The sequence below is a fragment of the Carya illinoinensis genome, chromosome 5, assembly GCF_018687715.1.
Source record: "Carya illinoinensis cultivar Pawnee chromosome 5, C.illinoinensisPawnee_v1, whole genome shotgun sequence".
In the NCBI taxonomy this organism is placed as follows: Eukaryota; Viridiplantae; Streptophyta; class Magnoliopsida; order Fagales; family Juglandaceae; genus Carya; species Carya illinoinensis.
This window is the reverse complement of record NC_056756.1, coordinates 37380356-37398855: the sequence shown is the minus strand read 5'-3', so window position 1 is coordinate 37398855 and position 18500 is coordinate 37380356. Positions and strand designations below refer to the sequence as shown.

Genomic DNA, 18500 nt, shown 5'->3' with positions numbered 1-18500 from the left:
CCCGTTACTAGTATACATATAGTATATGTAGTGGATTATATACATACATAATACATATAATATAATGTATATATAATTGTGTATATATGTTATATAAATAAGAGCCGAGCTAGAGTTTTATACGAGTTTGTTTACGAATATAATCGAGTATAATTTATAATTCACAAACAATCCATTTTAAGATTCGATTCGAATTGAATTCGAATTTAATGGAATAGTTCGATGGGCCTATACAGTAATCTTATTCGTTTACAGCCCTAGTCATTGGGTCATGGGCTGTCTGTCCCATCCACAGCTCAGCTCTAAAATGGACACAGATCACATGGTGGAGACTTAACGCTTGACGGGCAGGTTTTGTCCGTAAAAAGCTTGCCTTCCATTGTGAAACTGAAGCGGGGTGTTTTTTTCCCTTATGGGTGTGATGGAATGGTAGTTGAAAATGATCGGAGATTTTTGCCATTTAAAATTTTGTTGAAATGTTACGCAAATATATTTTGAGATGGAAAAAAAAATTCCGGAGTGAGTTTTTTTCTTCCCCAATAAAATCTCATTCAGATATTACTATATTGACAGAGATGTAAGAGCCAAGAAACGGGGACGACTATGGGGCTCTCGGAACCAACTCCTCTGTCCCCAAATCCATATGACTTTAGCGGCAAATCTAGAAAACCTAGTTCGTGTAAGGTATCTTTCCGTTTTTTAACCTCGAAATTTACAATCTCTTTTTCTCTTCAAGTTTTTTTTTTTTTTTTTTTTTTTTTTTTTAATATGCCTTTATGCTTTAACTCTTTTGGTATATTTATTGATCCAGAGTATGCGTCTGTTCATTTATGAGTATCTTGGCTTGCCATGAGATAGTTGTATATCTTTTTTTGGACCTATGAATTGTTTCGCTTTCTGATTTCAACTTCTGAGATGACAGTGAACCCAGTTTGATTATCAGCTTCATTTTTGTTGAATTATATGAAGGATTTGAAGTGGGTGTTATCTGAATTTGTTTATCTTTCGGGTTTTCAGTAATTTTAAACGAGTCTCGTTTACATGATGTGGGTCTTAAGAACCTGGAATTCAGTTTCGGGTGTCGGTTAATACGATCGAATATAATCGGGTTTATTTGGGATTTTTGTTCTTCTTTTTAAGGTTCAAATCTATACTTCCGAAATTGAATTTGTGGGGATACTTATCATGCTATATATTTTACTGTTCTTTTATGTTTGCTTATAGGCTTTTGAAATTTATTTCATGATTCCAAATTTGCGTACTCTATGAATATTGCTTGCTTGTGAGCAGAACACCCTATGACTCAATGGTTTGTTCTCTTTCTTGATAGTAGTGGTTTGATCGTTAGGTGTGATGCTTGTTAATTTATGCATTGTTGTCAGTGTTACCTATCAAAAGAACATTGTGGTCAGTGTTATAGTGAGCATCACCCAATATATTTGCGTACACTGTGAGATGCTGTTTGATTCTCCTAACGAAATTCAAGCAGTTCTCAAATGTTTCCCAAAATTTTTAGTATGAGCTACAGTATATCCCTGTGCTTCTAATTCTTAGCAGGTGTCTTTGACTCTTAACTTCGCATTGAATTGCTCTTGATCATATTTTACCTTATCTGAATTCTGTTTATGGTTGTGGAGTGCTAGGATTCATGGACCAAATAAATACAATAAGCCTTTGCTGAGTTAAGATAGTTGCAAGCAATTGTTTGGGTTTTCATATGCTTCGATTGGGGACTTGAATAAATGCTGTACTTGATATAGTACCATATGAGAGATTTGAGTTTTGCCACCAGTGGCGCCTATAAGAGAGGTTATAATGTAATGGCTGAAGAAGAGGAAAGAGCAGAATGGCAGCATACAGCAAACCGTGACTACTTTTCCCAAGAAGATGCAAGGAGAGCTCCAAAAATTTCTCACTCCCCATCATCATCATCCTCAAAATCAGAGTCTGATGTTGCCCCTGATAATGCTGGACGTGGACTTGATCATCCCTCCCCAATTGACAAGCCATATTCTGATCCACCAATCACCATGAAATGGTGGTTGAACCCGCAACCAAACCTTGGGCGCCACAAAGATTTTACATATGAACAGCTAAATGTCTTGGAGGCTGATCTTGAAGTTTTGAGTTCTGACTTTGTTAATAAAACTCCAAAGATTAGTGACAGTGACCAAATGAAGAAAGAATTTTGTTATCAGTTTGTTATAAAGAATAATGATTCTTCTTCCGTGGAGAAACCTTGGCAGGTTACTGCCACTTGTGTAAAAAATGAAAATGATCCTGGAAAACCTGAACTCAAGGCTGTAACTGGTTATCAGTTGCAAAGAAATACTAACAAAAAGGACTTGGGAGAGTTCTGGTACTTGGAAGATAAATTCATGGGCTTGGATTCTTTCAACTGCTTGGTCCCTGAACAAGCCATGAAGCTTTCATCTGATCTTGGATCTGATTGGGTCGGATCTGAGAAGACTGAACCCTGGTGGCGCTCTGCTGGTCAAGATGAGTTGGCTTCCTTAGTTGCTCAGAAGTCACTTGAAAATATTGAGAATTGTGATCTTCCACGACCCCAGGCCAAGCATTTTAGGAAAGGTCCATCTGCACGTACAGAGTGTTTCGACCATGATGGGGTTTCAGCTTCATCAAATCAAATGGTTGATACGGATTTCTCCAATCTGGAGAAGTATAACTGTGAAAGCCTCACTACAGATCTCTCACTGCAGAATTTAGACCAGGCTTTCAGGTACATCTCTAGATTGTTACTTTACATTCTTTGTTTGTTTTTTTTTTTTTTTCACAATCAAAAAGACCATCATTGGGACTTCATTTAGGGAGCGTATTGATGTTTCATGAAGATGTTAATTGTGTCCTAACTTTACAGCATATGGAACAATCTTTGCTGGGGTGCTACCCAAAAGAAAACTTTACCCTTTTGCATGAATTTCTCATACAATGTGCTAGTGAGTATTACTGATGTATATTGGTGTCAACTTATCTATTATTTTAGAAGAAGATTTAATAATTATTTTGCAGTTACACACACACACACACACACACACACACACATATATAAAGAAAACGATCATCGCTTAATTCCATTGGCCTAAAGTTAAGTTATTTTTATGAAGAGGATTATATCAATTGTTGTCATCGTACATGAGTATCTAAATCTATCAAAGGACCTTGATTGTTACAAGGGTTCACCATTTCACGGATGTAGTAATGAAGCTTTTTTACTTAAAAAGTTAAAAGGTAATGAAGCCCTTTCAGTTTGATAAGATGGATGCCCCAAAAACTTTAATAGTACATGAGTAGTCACTATACAGTAATGACCAAATGAAATTTCAGGATATAATCTATTTGTATTTGATTCATTAATTTCCCTTATTTCATGACTAAGTTAAGATAGAACAAGATTGCTTATTACATGCTAGCAAAACCGCTACACTCTTGGCATAATTTGACGTACAACCTTATAATGGTTACATGTATAAATACCTATAAAAAAAATGGTTACATGTATAAATTGCCTGAGAAATAGAGTAATTTATCATGTTATCTATCTGTCGAAAGAGAATTATGAAAGATTGTGTATCTTGTTATATAGTTCTTATAATTAAGAATTTCTGACCATTATGATGCTCCAGAAATCCAAAATTCAAATCCAAAGAATTCATTGCTCATATGATGACTACATTGAGGTTTCTTATCATGTTTGATCCATTTACATATCATTTCTCTATCGCAGTTTTTTCCAGTTTAATGATTGTCCAATTGTTATTCTGTAAGTGCTGAGTCCGGTAGTCCCACATGACACCCCATGAGATGGTAACACATGGATAGAGGGGAAATAGTTTTTTTTTTTTGGGGGGGGGGGGGGGGGGGGGGGGGGGGGGGGGGTGGATGGGATTTAGTCACGCTCACTTGTTTTGTGTATGGGGGGAGGTGAATGGGATCCCATATTGTTGGCAGGTAGAAATTCTTACAGTTTATAGTTATTTCAAAGGACTCGAATTGTTAACTTGACCTTTTGGTGTGTAAACCTAGATGCAGCTTAAACTTTCTTTAAGTTGTTACAAATTGTATTAGAACAATGGTTCCTTACTAAATGGAACAAAGCTTTATACTGATTACAAGGAACTCCAATTGAAACCTTGACTAGTCGTTGGCATTTGGGAGTATTATAACATTACTCCTACATTTTAGGATTTTGGGTTCTTATATGCAGCCTGGAGTTGTCATTGTCCTTCATATAATGAGGAATTTCCCTTAGTTGCGAGAACACATATCTGCATTTCTAGACACTGATGGTGCAAGCACAAATGTTGCGGTCACTTCTTGCACATTTGTTGCAAGTCTTTTCTTTGACTACATATCGTAAGCAGAGGGATTTATACTCACTATTTTATTTGCTAGTTGCCATGTATTTTTGTAACTTACCTTTAACACCAGGAGCTTTTCTTATTCTCATCTTTATTTTAATTTGTAGTCAGTATAATTTGGACAAACAGAAACTGCCCCATGATGGCAATGACTACTATGGGTGGCATATGAATGATATTGTCCATGCCATTTTTAATACAATATTGTTGTGACAATGAGTTATCAAAACCAGTTATTGAAGGAGAAAACTGATTGTTACAACAGATTTGCTTGATCATCTCCCTGTTATATCTACTGTGACAAATTACCCATATTTTGAAGGTGTCAATGATTTTGACCTAGTAACGGAATTAGATATGAATCATATGATATGCTCATCTAATCTACTAGTAATTCAGGAATTATGGACATAGACGTTGGTATAATGTGGAGTAATTGGAGGGAGTAAGACGCATGAAACTTCGAAGACTGTGAGAGAACACTATTAAGTCTTTAAATAATGGACTACAGCTCATAACGTACCCACTTTGCATCTTTGTAGATTTTATTAGCCGTTGCTACTCTTCTATTTTCTAGAACAGGAATTCCTTTGTATACTGTTAGCGTACTCTGGTTGTGCTCCTGTCATTTTAGTAAAGCATGGTATCTTTACTTAGAAAAAAGAAAGTAATTTTATAAATCAATGAAAAAAATCCTCTCTCTAAATCATGCTGGATAATTTTCCAACATTTATTAACTTATCCTTTACTGTTTTCCACATTCTTCATGAAAATCAAGGAAGTCGTGTTCATTCCTGCTTGTTTACTGATTAAAAAAAATAAAAAAAATCCTGTTTGCTTCCCCATTTCTAGTGATGGTTCTAAAGGTCCAGCATTATGCCTATGTTCGGGTTTTAAGGAGTAATACTGATCCCTAGTGTCCTTAAAGTCTTGGAGCATCACTTTTGCTACTTTTTTTTTTTTTTTTTTTACTTTATAGTTTATACATGCTGATAAATTTGTTTCTCAGCCACAGTACTGGTAATAGTACAACCAAGGATGAGATAGACAATGATCCTAGCAAGATTGAGTTGTTGGAGGCACTATGTCATTCTCAAACTCGAGCAAGGGAAGCTGAGGAAGCTGCACAGCAAGCCTATGCTGATAAGGAGCATATTATCATGCTCTTTTTTAGACAGGCGTCACAACTCTTTGCTTATAAGCAGTGGTTCCATCTACTGCAGATTGAGAATCTATGCCTCCAGCTTAAGAACAAAAACCAACCAATTTCCAGCCTCTTTCCAGATGTCTTACCCTGGGTTCCACACAAAGGCAGGCAAGTGAGGAAGGCCCGACACAAGGCTGGGAAGCGAAAGCGAAGTAAACAGAGAAGTGAAATTAGAAAATGTGCGGTTGCTTTTGCTGTGGGATTGGGTCTTGCCAGTGCTGGTTTGCTTCTTGGTTGGACCATGGGGTGGCTGTTTCCACGTCTTTAAATTGTTCTTTGTTTATGGCTGTGAATGAGACTCTTGTGCAGTTAGGTAACATGCTTGATTGGATTGGAATCTGCTTTCCATTTTGATCATTGGATTGCATGGTGAGGCATGTTTCAAATTGGTAACGTTTTCTCAACTTCTGTAAGTATGCATGACGTGTTTAGAGTTGTTTATTATGTATAGATTAAAGTACATAATTTGTACACTATACCTGACCAAGATGTACATATATGTTATTAAGTAAAACATATTGATATAGATTTTCTGCCTTTTAAAAAGAAATGTTGGTTTCCTATCTGGAGTTATTTTACTTGGGAACTAGGCTCCTAAGTTAAGCTAGAACAAGATTGCTTATTTTACTTCTATGAATTGACATTATAAGGTTGATTTGATATTTTTCTTACCATGAATATGACAATTAATTAGTCTTTTTATGGATATAACAACTAATTAGTTGAATGTGGGTTATTTTATAAGTAAGATTCACAAATACATGAGATTCACCTCTACACATAGACACCCATGAGTTGGTAAAGAGATAAAAGAAAATTACCAATATTTTATGTACCTTGTATGTGCCCTCCAATTAATTCTAATGGCGGTTGTAAATAAATAAGGTTACTCATCTAACCCCTATGGGTTATCCGATGTGCACTTACAAAAAACTCATATTAAGGGCCTGTACACTTTCGGGATTAGTCTGTTGTTCTTAGACACCTGGTGCTAATAAAAGATATATATATATATATATATATATATATATATGTGTGTAAGATTACTCATCTAGTCGCTCAAGGTCGGTTTGGTTAAATTCAAGTTTAGCTCAATTTATTTATTAAATGAGTCTAATGGATTATTCAACGATAAACTCATATAAATTCGAATAATTTCGTATTAATTATTTTTTATAGCATTATATCTATATTTATAATGAGGATATTTTTATGTTACTTGAATCCTCATGATACTCATTTGGGCTTGGTTAAGGTTTCTCGACGGCTTATTTTGCTTGTAAATTTTGGATGGGATTCTTTGGACGCGTTCTGGCACAGCAAATAATGCATTACTCAAACCTCTTGCAAAATTCATGAAGCTAAGCTACCTGGAGTCAGCTTGTTTTATTAGAAAGCACTCCCCCAAATAATAAAGATAGATCAGTGCCTTTCCTAATACTTTTCATAAACTTCGTGCATAATTGAGATTACAGTGAAAAATATAGCTTATAATTTTAAGACATAGCTTATAGCTTATAGTTTTAGGGCATAGACTCATTCTACTTGCAAACTGATGTGGAAGACACATTGCCCATATCGTGATGATGAAATTTTATTTGCAAGATTCGAATTTTTAAATTTATGTTACAAATTAAATTACGACATTTCAACGATTTGTAAATATAATTCTTCTAATATAAATATGAGAAATGATATTTATAATCGTAGAATGTGTAAGTACCGCACAATTCCTTTGTAAAATGTGAGTAAATACTAAATACGGGATCCACATAAAAAAAAAAAAAATTATTTTTTAATAATAGATCCCACTTTTTTTCATAAGGATTACACAATACTTGAACATTCTACGATTGTATCTTCATTACTCTCTTTCAAAACATTGTATTTCAAGTACTATAAAAAAAAGTTAATTTATAATCATGGTATTTTTAATTTTTTGATTTGAAATCTAAACTCAAATATCAGCTTATCGACCTAAATGAAAATTTTGTAATCTTTTTCTCCAGAAAATGAAAGAAAACGCCGACCTAACTCATTGATTTATCCATAACCTCGTTAATTGAAACTAAAAAATAAATTAAATAAACTCCGGATTATTTTTTTAACCAGTAATGATTTTGTAAGTATCTAAATTGTCAAAACAGTTATTTTATATTAAAAAAATAATGTGATTAATCATATTAGTATAATATATAAAAAATATGTAAAAGTGATTGAACATAAAATTTTTATATCTAAATATACAAGTCTTTCACATGTTCTTTATAAAAAGGTAGATTTTATGATAAATAAAATAAAATAATCACTTTAAAAGGCTCGTCAGATTTATATATTTGAGGTTTTTACTTGACATTAAACATGTATATTAAATTTTAAAAATTCTATACAGTCACTTTTACATATTTTTTATATATTTTATTTAATGTGATTAGTTGTATAATTTATTTTTAAATAATTATTTTGATCAATTATATTATTAAAGTGTGTAAAAAATATATAAAAATAATTATATATAATAAAAGTCTACGAATTTTGGTGGTGATAATGATGCACGTGGAAGATGAGTTTTTGCATGAAAGACTCCTTCCAACACGTGAAAAGAGTGACATCCGTGTCTGATGGATATGTATTTTTAAAAAAAAAAACAATCTTATCCCCTAAAGGAAGAAACCTTTCCACTTTACCTTAAATTGGAGAGGATTTTCTGTAACTATCTATTTCCTCCTACTTTCCTTAATCATATGAATTATGATTAGTTTTAGTTTCGTAAAAAAGTATGATGAGTTGAAGTTTTTATCTACAATAATATCTACGCCTGTTTGGAGTTGCAGTATGAGTCATAAAAAGTATTTAAATAGTTTTAAAAAAAATTAATAAAAAAATTAAATTATTTGAGTGTTATATATTAAAATACTTTTAATTTCAAATAAATTAAAAATTACGTTTCAGGAAAATATTCTTTAAACGTACTTTTCTGGATAATACAGAACGTAATTTGAATTTTAAAAAGACCGTCAAGAGACGAAAATATTACAATTTTCAAGGATATGATCCTAATTTTTGAAAATTTGAATAATCGTCATTTCTACCTCATAAAACAATTTTTTAATTTGTTTCCAAACAAACGTAATATGTTTGAAATTGCTTTAAATATAGAGAAATACTCTAAATACAAAGGGATTACACAAAATTAATCTCACAAACTGACGTGGCTTAATGTAGTTCGTCGGATTGTGTGACTCCTTTGTGGATGTAGTAGTACTCTTAAATATATGGTAACCAAACAGTAAATAGCTTTTTAACGGTACAACTTATTATCTAAACTATAAGTTACAAGTCCTAACACTATAAACTATATTTCTCACTACAATCTCAAACACGCACTTAATCTCAAATAAGTAAAAAATACGTTTGAGATCAGATAATACATAACATAATTCAAATTCTAAAAAGGAAAAATATAGTTGCAAGCATAGTTGTGCACTAATCTGTGCACTAATGTGGTGTGATTGGTCAAAAAGTAGATTTTATTGAAAACAGTGTTAATTTAAATTTTAAATATGAATAAATCAGTGTTGGTACACAGATTAGTGCATAACTGTGCTTGTATGTAGCAAAACTCAAAAAAAAATATTGTCAATGGATGAAAATATTCATACAACTTTTAGATAATTACAAATTTTAAACTTTTAAAAATATAGTCATAATCTTTAAAAATTCAAATAATCTCATTTCTATCTCTAAAATCACTTTTTTAATTTTGTTTCAAACAAACGTAACGTATTTGAATGTACTTTAAACATATCGTAAGACATTTGTATATTTAAAACTTATATATATGATTATATATAATGATATATAGTATATAAATATACTATATATATATATATATTTATATCATTTGAATTAAGGTATTGTCATTTGTTATCCTTAGTTTTATGGATGAGTTATAATGATTTGAATTTTTACAAACAATAAATTTAACAATGACATAATACTCATCTATCATTTTTTTTTCCACCATTTTAATATTATTTTAATATGAAAAATTTTGTATTTACAAAATAATTTCATAAAAATAAATTTATAATCTGGCATAATTTATTGTGATATATGTAAAACTTTTTATACTACATAAAAGTATTGAATATTATTATATATAATCACTTCAATTTATAAACTTTAGAAAAAACATGTGTAAATATGGAGAGTTACTGTTTATTCTCGCATAATTTTTTATAAATATTTTATTTTAACCAATAAAACAAATTTTTCTTCCAATCATCTACACTTTCTCTCATACTCATATTTTTTATAATTAAAATTTAGAAAAAATGTCACCATTGAGATGATCCAATTTTTTTAAAAAAAAAAAAAACCAAATTGACCATTTGTGAAAATAGGATTTTTTTTTTAAATATTACTATTACGAAAGCACTGGTTTTAAAAACATTATCGTTTAGAGAGATAAGTAGTTTAAAAAAATTCGTTATAGATGAATGGAAACATGGGTATAACAAATAATTAAATAATTATGAAAATTAGTCATGGGATTATAACTAGTTCTAGTGTTCTCAAGAATGTCCTGCATGCAATTCCTTAGGTGAAGTCTCTTCTCTAGTTTTCACTTGAGAGCACTCTCCCAAGCAAAATTAGAGGTGGTGAACGGCAATCGACCTTGTCTCGATTATTGAGGAAGCGACGGTGAACTGAGGAAGGAGTGAGGTGAAGAATGTGGATGATGGAGGATTTAGAAGGTTGGTGGGAACAAATGAAGCTAACAGATGAAGAGATCACAAAGATTTATTTGAATTAAGAAGAAACTAAGGCGATGCAAAAGAAAGGAGAAAAATGTTTGATTGGGAAAGTCTGCCTTGATTGGGTAATTAGTAAGTCAATTATTTCATCTACTATGGCGAAGAATTGGAGATTGAGCAAACCAGCTACTTTGCTGGAAGTTGGTTCGAATCTATTCATCATTGTCTTTAATACTCACGCAAACAAGCAGAAAGTTGAAGAATGGAGACCCTGGCTTTTTTATAACAACTTGTTCATAATAAGGAAATTTGATGGAGTATCACAGTCGGGGAGGATGAAATTTGATCATAAGTCTTTATGGTGCAATTGCACAACTTGACATTGGCAAATATGAATCGAGACACATGAGAGAAGGTTGGTAATTCAATAGGAAGAGTGGTGGAGATAAATGTGGATGAAGAAGGGATAGGATGGGGTAAATGTCTTTGAATCAAAGTGAAAATTGACTTGACAAATTTAATTGCGATAGGGAGAACAATTAATGTGAATGGTTCTAAGGTGTGGATTCCTTTCAAATATGAAAAATTACCTCTCATATGTGTTTCACATGTTGAAGAATATTTCATGATTTTCAATTGTGCAAAAGATAGGAGGAAATGGGGGAGGAGGGGTCAATCAATTTGGGCCATGGCTTTGTGCAGAGGATATTAGTAGACAAATATTAGGGGATAATGGTGGAGATTTTAAGAAGAACAATGGAGAAGAAGGGGGTAGAAGAGAAGGAAGAGAAGCAGGATGGAAGAGGCCCAATAGACGAGCCTTATAGCGGTGATGGACGGCGAGGAGGAAGTGGGAAGGGTGAAATTGAGCAGATTTGTGGAAACCAATCAAAAGATAGTGATAACCGAAAAGGAATGAGAGGATAGGGAGATACAAAGAAAGGAAGTCCAACAGTTTGAAAATTCAAAATTTAAACTGGTAAAAGAGGATAAGGAGAGAATGAAGTCAAACTAGGAGAAGGTAGCAATTGGAAAAGAAAATATAGTAAGACGGATAGAAGAGATGAGTAATGGACTGGGATTGAATTTTGGGCCGTTTTATATTAGGTCCTCCATAGAAGGAGAATTAGACAGATATGAAATTGATAAGACTAATACATGCTCAAGAAGGCAAGAAGAAGATGGGGAACTGAGATGTAGAGAGGGGCTATCAAACAAAAAGGAGCAGGGAAGGGAAGTTGGAAAAGAATGGCAAGGGGAAAATATATGAACTCTACTATCTCTCTCGTGCATTTAGGAAAGAAAAGAGAGTTGCTAGAGGAAGTAGTAGGGGAGAATCAGTAGATTAATTCTAATAGGGTTAAAGAGTATGAAGGACAATTCAGTTATAGAGAATGAAGAATAATTGGCGGTGGTTGCTACATAATCCCACCAGTAAGAGTGTAAGCCAATTGGTCTGGACTGGAAAAGCCGACCGAACCGAACCATTATGTTCTGATCGGATCGGACCAAACTTTAGATCAGTCGGTCTCGATCCAATAAATTGTGGAACTTGTGGACCGAGGCCATTCGGTCCAGTCCCAAGGTTTATAAATTTTAGACCGGACCAGACCGAATGGACCGAACTCCTATATATATTTTAAAATATTTTTAATAATTTAATATATTATTTTATGTAGTAATATATAAGTTAATTATGTAACTTTTATCTAATTTATTATCACTGAACATATAAAATATTTTTTTAATGAGTTAGTTATATAATCTATATTATTAATTCATATAATTTTAATTTAGTAATTTAAATAATTTTTTTTATTAATTTATTTTAAAAAAAAAAAGAAAAAAAAATATTTGGACCAGACCGATGGCTACCGGACCGGACCGACCAATTTACACTCCTACTCGCCAGTATTAATGAAAACCTTAAGTTGAAACTGATAAAAGCTTGAAAACCGGACAAGTCAAGACCTTTATTTCATGGTAAAGGATAAGAAGCCTAGTTTGGTGTTTCTGATAGAGATCAAACTTAATTCAAGTAGATTAGCTTATTTAAAGAATAAATTGGGTTTTGAAGGTTGCTTTGTAGTGGATTCAATGGGAAGAAGTGAGGGATTGATGTTATTGTGGAAGAATGAGATGGAAATCGAGATCATCAATTATTCATAGAGGCATATCAGTGGATGGATGCTTGATGAGAAGGAAAATTGTAGGTGGATAATTACTGGCTTTTATGGCTAGCCAAAAGTGAGTAAGAGGAAAGGAAGTTGGGATTTGTTGGAGTCTCTTAGACCACTTGATAACCAACTTTGGTGTGTCATAGGGGATTTCAATGAAATATTGTCACAATGAGAGAAACTAGGGGAAAGGCCAAGGTGTGAGAATCACCTGAAAATGTTTCGTAGAGTTTTAGAGAGTTGCAGTTTGTTTGATCTGGGTGGAAAGGTTGTTTATAAACCTAGAGTAACAATCATAGTGATTATTCATTTACGAAAGATAGGCTAGATTGGGTGGTAGCCAATTCCAACTGGTCAGAATTCTATAAAGATTCAATGGTTGAAATATTGGCAGCATGCAGTTTTGATCACAAACCAATATTACTACATTTGAGTAAGGGGCATCACAAGATATTTGCTCATAGAAAGAATTTCAAATATGAGAATAATTGGGCTTTCGAGGAAGTCTATGGAAAAGTAATTGAGGTTGGAAGAAAGTGTTGCAAAACATAGCTATGGTAGGAAGTGTGCAAAGAAAGTTAGAATTATGTTGTTCAACACTTAGTAACTGGAGTAGATAGACCTTTAAGGGGAGGGAGAGAGCTATTAAAGAGAAAACTGAGCAACTAAGATAATTGCAACTAAATGAAGGACCTAGAAGCATTGAGGAAATAAGAAATGTGAAAAGAGAGTTGGGAATTATGTTAGAGCAGGAAGATATTAAATGGAGACAAAGAGCAAAAGTACACCGATATTAGCGGGGGATAGGAATATCAAATACTTTCATGCCTGTGCAACTGGAAGAATGAGGAGAAGCTACATAAAGCAGATCAAAGATATTGAGAATAATTTGTAGATAGAAAAAGAAGGAATAGACAAGGCTTTTAGAGATTACGTCGAATGTATCTTCTCCTCATCATTTCCCTCAACTAAGGATGTTGAAGCTGTGTTGGAAACTATAGAGACTGGTTATTGATCAAATGGATGAGGAGTTGGGAATGATATTTACAACAGAAGAAGTTCAAGAAGCTCTCAATCAAATGTCCCCTTTAAAGTCACTTGGGCTTGATGGTTTTGGAGTAGGGTTTTATCAGCAGCACTGGAGTATAGTGAAGAATGACGTGTGTTCTGCAGCTCTTGATTTTTTAAACAATGGTATTATTATACCAACTCTAAACTTTACCTATATTGCCCTGATTCCAAAGGTAAATAACCCTGAGGTAGTAAAGGAATTTAGACCGATTAGTCTTTGTAACGTGCTCTATAAAATTGTTTCAAAGACTATATCAAACAGGTTGAAGAAGATATTACTTGATATAATTGCACGTTCTCAAAGTGCTTTAATGCCAGGTAGGTTAATTTCAGATAAGATAATAGTAGCTTTTGAGGTTCTCCATACCATGAAAACAAAATAGAAAGGTTCTCAGGGTAGTATGGCATTGAAACTAGATATGTCAAATGTGATGACCCGCTTTTACGTGTATTTTCACTGAAGGATTGTTTTTATTTTAATTAATATATCAGTTATTTTATTTTAATTTATTTGCGTTTTAAAAATTGGGTTTTAATTTAATTTAATTTATTTGAGGTTGTGTTTTATTTCTTTTAGTTGTTTTGTGGTTTTAATCTTTTTGGCGGTTTGTTTCGTTTTCCCGGAGTGAGGACTGGACCTCATCTCTTTTCACATCCTTTTTCCTTTTTTCTCTTTTTCCTTTTTCTTTTTCCCTTTCTTTTCTTTTTCTTCTTTTTCTTTTTTTTTTCTTTTTTTTCTTTCTTTCTTTCTTTCTTCTCCCGCTCGACCGAACCCCCCCCCCCGTGCTCTCTCTCTCTCTCCTCCCTCTCCCTCACGCCGGCGTCACCTTCTCTCTACCCTACCGCCGCCGTCCGGCCACCGTTCGGCCTCCCACCGGTCCCATTCTCTTCCTCTCCCTCCGGTGTACCACCCCACCCAAACTCACCCCCAACCTGCCGGCCGTTTGGCCGGAAAAGCCCTCCAAAGCCTCCACGGTTTTTCCTCCGATCCGCCGCCGTCGCTCCACCTCCGGCCACCATTTCTTCACCACTTCATCACCGGTCCCTTGCCATCCTAACCCACCCATTTTCGATCTCCAACGACCACCGGAACAGCTCCTACGAGCTTAGTTTCCGTTTTGGGTAATCCGGCCATTCCGCCGCCACCCACGGCCGTTCGTCACTTCCAATAGCTTCACAACCATCCCTAGACCATACCCTATCAATCTCGTGTCCTAGTTTGTCTCCGTTCAAAAGTGGGTAATTTATTACCCACGGCAACAGTGTAAATTACACTGTTACGTTGCTTTTCCTCCGCCGTTTGCAACGCCGCTTGTTTTCTAAAATTGCCATATAGCGCTGTAAGTATTTTCCAAACCCTATTTTCAGATTTTAATATATATTGCTCATTCAATTATTTATTGTTGTTGGTTGTTGATTCCGGACTGAGTCCGAGGAGTTTCGGGGGTCGGATGGATGGAGGACGGAGTTGCCTGTTTATTTGTTTTATGTTGTTTGATTATTTTATTTTGCATTGTTATGGCATTACATGGTGCATGCACGGGTGTTTGTGGATTTATGTGAAAAGCCGGTGTTTTGGCGTAAGTGTGTTGCGGGTGCGTGTGTATCACGAGCCCAAACCGGGATGGGTTATTATCTCGGTGGAGCTCCTCTGGTCACTCGGGAGCGGAATAAACTGAGTGATGTCCCCTGAGTTGTCGAGAGAGATGACGGGAGCGGGGCTAGGGATGCTTGGCTACGAACGCGCCGGGCGTGGAACCGGGCATCGCCCTACTCACCGACTCCGTGGCCCTTCGCTGGCGAGGGCTAGAGGATGCTTGGCTACGCACGCGCGGGAGGCGCGGAACTGGGCATCGCTCGTTAGGTGTCACATGCGTGGTGGTACTCTACGGTATGACACTGGAGCCAGGGTGTGCGGATGACCCCTAGGGGAGGTCATGGTGCATACGGTTAAAATTGGATAATGGTTTATGAGGCCAAATGGGACTTTTGGCGTGGGCCAGATGGACTTCTGGCGAGATATTGGGCCGGATGGACTTCTGGCGAGATATTGGGCCAAATGGACTTTTGGCGGCCAAATGTGACTTTTGGCGTGTTTTTCAGAAAGGATATGCTTTTGGGCCAAATGGGTTTTTGGCGTGTGTGGAAAATTTGGGTTTTATGGGCTTTGTGAATTGGGCATGGTTCATGCATCTTGTTTGAGTTTTATGTGTTTTTATCTGGTAGTGTTTGGGTTTTACTTACCTGCGGTACCATTCGTGGTTCCGTAGCTTTTGGTGCAGAGTTAGAGGACGAAGAGGAGGAGGCTGAGCCCGAGGATGTGGCTCCGCCGGGTTGCTGATGCTATCTTTTATATTTGTTTAAAACTGTATTTGTGTTTTGTAATATTTTATCTATGTACGTTTTAAACAGCTTGTATTACGTTAAGAAAATTCTGGTACTTAGTTATGACTTTCGTTATCCGCTGCGTGTTTCTCTGTACACATCTGTTGCCTTGCACACACTCGGCACCCGTCGATGGGATGGTGACCCGGGTTGTCACCATCCGGACGCCTCAATTTCCCCGTGTTCGGGCATGGGGATTTGGGGGCGTCACAGGTGGTATCAGAGCGGTTTGGCTCTGGGTAAAACCACATGTCCCGTAGGGAGTACCAGAATGTTTTTAAAGTTGTGTTTTAAAATTTATTTTAAGTAAAGTTGCTATTTAACATGTTTTATTTGGTTTATTGATTTGAGCTTGTTTGCTTGTTTTTATTTATTTAGTTATGTTATTGCATGCTGGTTTCTTTTGTTTCTGGCTATATGGTGTTGGTTTTGGTTTTTGGTTTTATGTTGTTGGTTTTATCTGTTTTTGTTTTCTTAAAGGGGGTCAAAGGTGGTGTTGTGGCTGGAAGGCGGTATAATCAAGGATACTATTATTAGGCAGGAACTTTTAGTGTTGTAGGTTTGAATTTTTTTTGCGATGTGGTTTGCTTGTATGATGTTGAGGTCTGAAGGGAATGTCATAGTTTAGGCAATCTTTGTAAGGTGGGAACTCACGTAGCAATGAGGAGAGGAATTAGCTTTAAGTTGCTTAAGATGTTTGAGGTCAAGGCTTTGTAGAATTTATGTAGCGAGGCTATAGGGTAGGAGAGTGTAGGTTCAACGAACTTTAAGGATATGTTTAAGGGAGTTTTTTTTAAGGCTTGCAACCAGATATATGCAAAATGGTGGTCAGCCACCGGATATCCACCTTTTAGGATTTAGTGGATGTGGCCACTCTTGTGGAGCGAGAGCATAACTTGAGTATGGGCTCCCCTCCAGGACATAAGAGGCGAAGTTTTTCTGGTGAAGGAAGTAGCTCGGGTTTGCCTTAGAAGTTTGTTCAGCGGACCGGAACTCGACCGCAAGCGTCCTCAAGTGTCCGTATGGAAGGACGAGTGCCAATTTGCGGAGTTTGTAATAGAGCCCATGTGGGTGAGCGCCCCATTAGAGTTCAAGGAAGCCGTGGAGCTCGTCGCAGTGATAGAACTAACTAGAGGTTTTTAGTTCGGGCTCGAATGTACGTAGTGACTCCTGGTACCGTTGGAGGTGAGGTTATGGAGACTTAGAATGTTGGAGTCATGGCAGGTAGGGGTCTAATCTAATCTTTAGTGATGAACGCCTTGTGTGGTTTGTTTTATTATCGAGGCTTGGAGAGAATGGCATGATCTGGGTGATCTTTTAGGGAAGTAGAATAATTGAGTTCTTTGGTTCCGTGGGGTTTATGAAGTGGTCTATAACGTAGTAGGTTGTAAGTTCAACAAATTTCGATGTTAGATTTTATGAAATTTCAGCAAAGTTTTAAAGTTTGGGGCCTTATAGATTTTAGGAATATAAGTTTATGGTAATTAAGGTGTTAAGTTCGACAAGCTTTGGGGGGAATAATTAAACTTCGAGTGGTAAATTTCGTGATTCGGATGAGTAATTTGGTGGCAATTGGGGCTTTAGATTTTACAAGCTTTTAAGGTGAATGATTTGGATTAAAACCACCAATCTTGAGAATTTCAGAAAGTGATATATTATCTATTAATGTTTTAGAATTTGAAGGATTTGGGAGTCGATTGTTCTATTATGGGATGTAAGTTCCTTGATCTTAGAAGTCCCGGAAGATGATTCTTATTTGATTAAAGGTTTCAGAATTGCAGAGTCGAAGAACTGATTTATAATGAGAATTGAGTTCTTAGTTTTACAGACTTAGTGCTGTAGCTTGATCTACTCTAGTGAGTGATTAGTTTGTAATCATTAAAAATGAGGTTGATTCGAGTTGAGTTGTTGATATGAAAGTTTTTCTAGAGTGGATTCCTTTGAGGATTGGAAGTAATGATCCAATTAGTGTTTTTCTTTGAGGATTGAAGATATCGAGCTAGTTTAGAAAATGATTATTGTTAACTCGAGGTTGTAATAGTAGATTTTAGGAAATGATTTTTATCGGTTCAGAAGAAATAGATCCATCGAGGTTTTGGAAGCAATAGTTTAATTGTTGGTATTGAATTTGACTGAAGTTGAGACCTCATGTTCTGGAGACTTTTAGGAACGGATTATTAGTAGGTTTAAGGTCATTTTCAGTATAGAGTTTTAAGCGGTAGCTATTTGCTAATGTTAAGGGTATAAGTTAAGCAAATATAGGAATGATTCATGTTGATTTGCGGATATAAGTCGAGATGATGGAAATAGTGGTAATAGACTATTTGTGTGTTGGAATGACTATTAGTTTCAGCTAAGGACGTATGAGATCGACACGTGATAGTGGTGAATAGATTGGGGTGTTCAGTCGAAACGTGTTACTCAATGGTATGTTGGTTGGCAATAATTGTTATAGCTCGAGGTTATAGTGATAGGTTTTAGGATTAATTCATACCGAGTGAGGATAATAGATGATGCAGGT

At 35.3% G+C, this 18500-nt stretch overlaps 1 protein-coding gene across 7 annotated transcripts; it reads left to right on the top strand.

Annotated features, from left to right (window-relative positions):
* The first annotated feature begins 308 nt into the window (after positions 1-308).
* On the top strand, positions 309-6136 carry LOC122310042. Of its 7 annotated transcripts, none has more exons than XM_043123931.1 (4): positions 309-429; positions 574-679; positions 1638-2740; positions 5389-6136. In XM_043123931.1, the coding sequence occupies exons 3-4, from the start codon at positions 1767-1769 to the stop codon at positions 5852-5854; spliced, it is 1440 nt and encodes a 479-aa protein (XP_042979865.1). In that variant the 5' UTR covers positions 309-429; positions 574-679; positions 1638-1766; the 3' UTR covers positions 5855-6136. The 7 variants fall into 7 exon arrangements, with proteins under 7 accessions (XP_042979865.1, XP_042979862.1, XP_042979861.1 ...); XM_043123928.1 differs by having other exon boundaries at positions 574-684; positions 1644-2740; XM_043123927.1 differs by having other exon boundaries at positions 574-684.
* The last annotated feature ends 12364 nt before the right edge of the window (positions 6137-18500 follow it).

Bases quoted from the DNA above. Each gene is read 5' to 3' on its own strand.
- LOC122310042 (XM_043123931.1), top strand. From the start codon at position 1,767: ATGAGAGATTTGAGTTTTGCCACCAGTGGCGCCTATAAGAGAGGTTAT. The intron at 2,741-5,388 runs GTACATCTCTAG...TTTGTTTCTCAG, and splicing joins AATTTAGACCAGGCTTTCAG to CCACAGTACTGGTAATAGTA.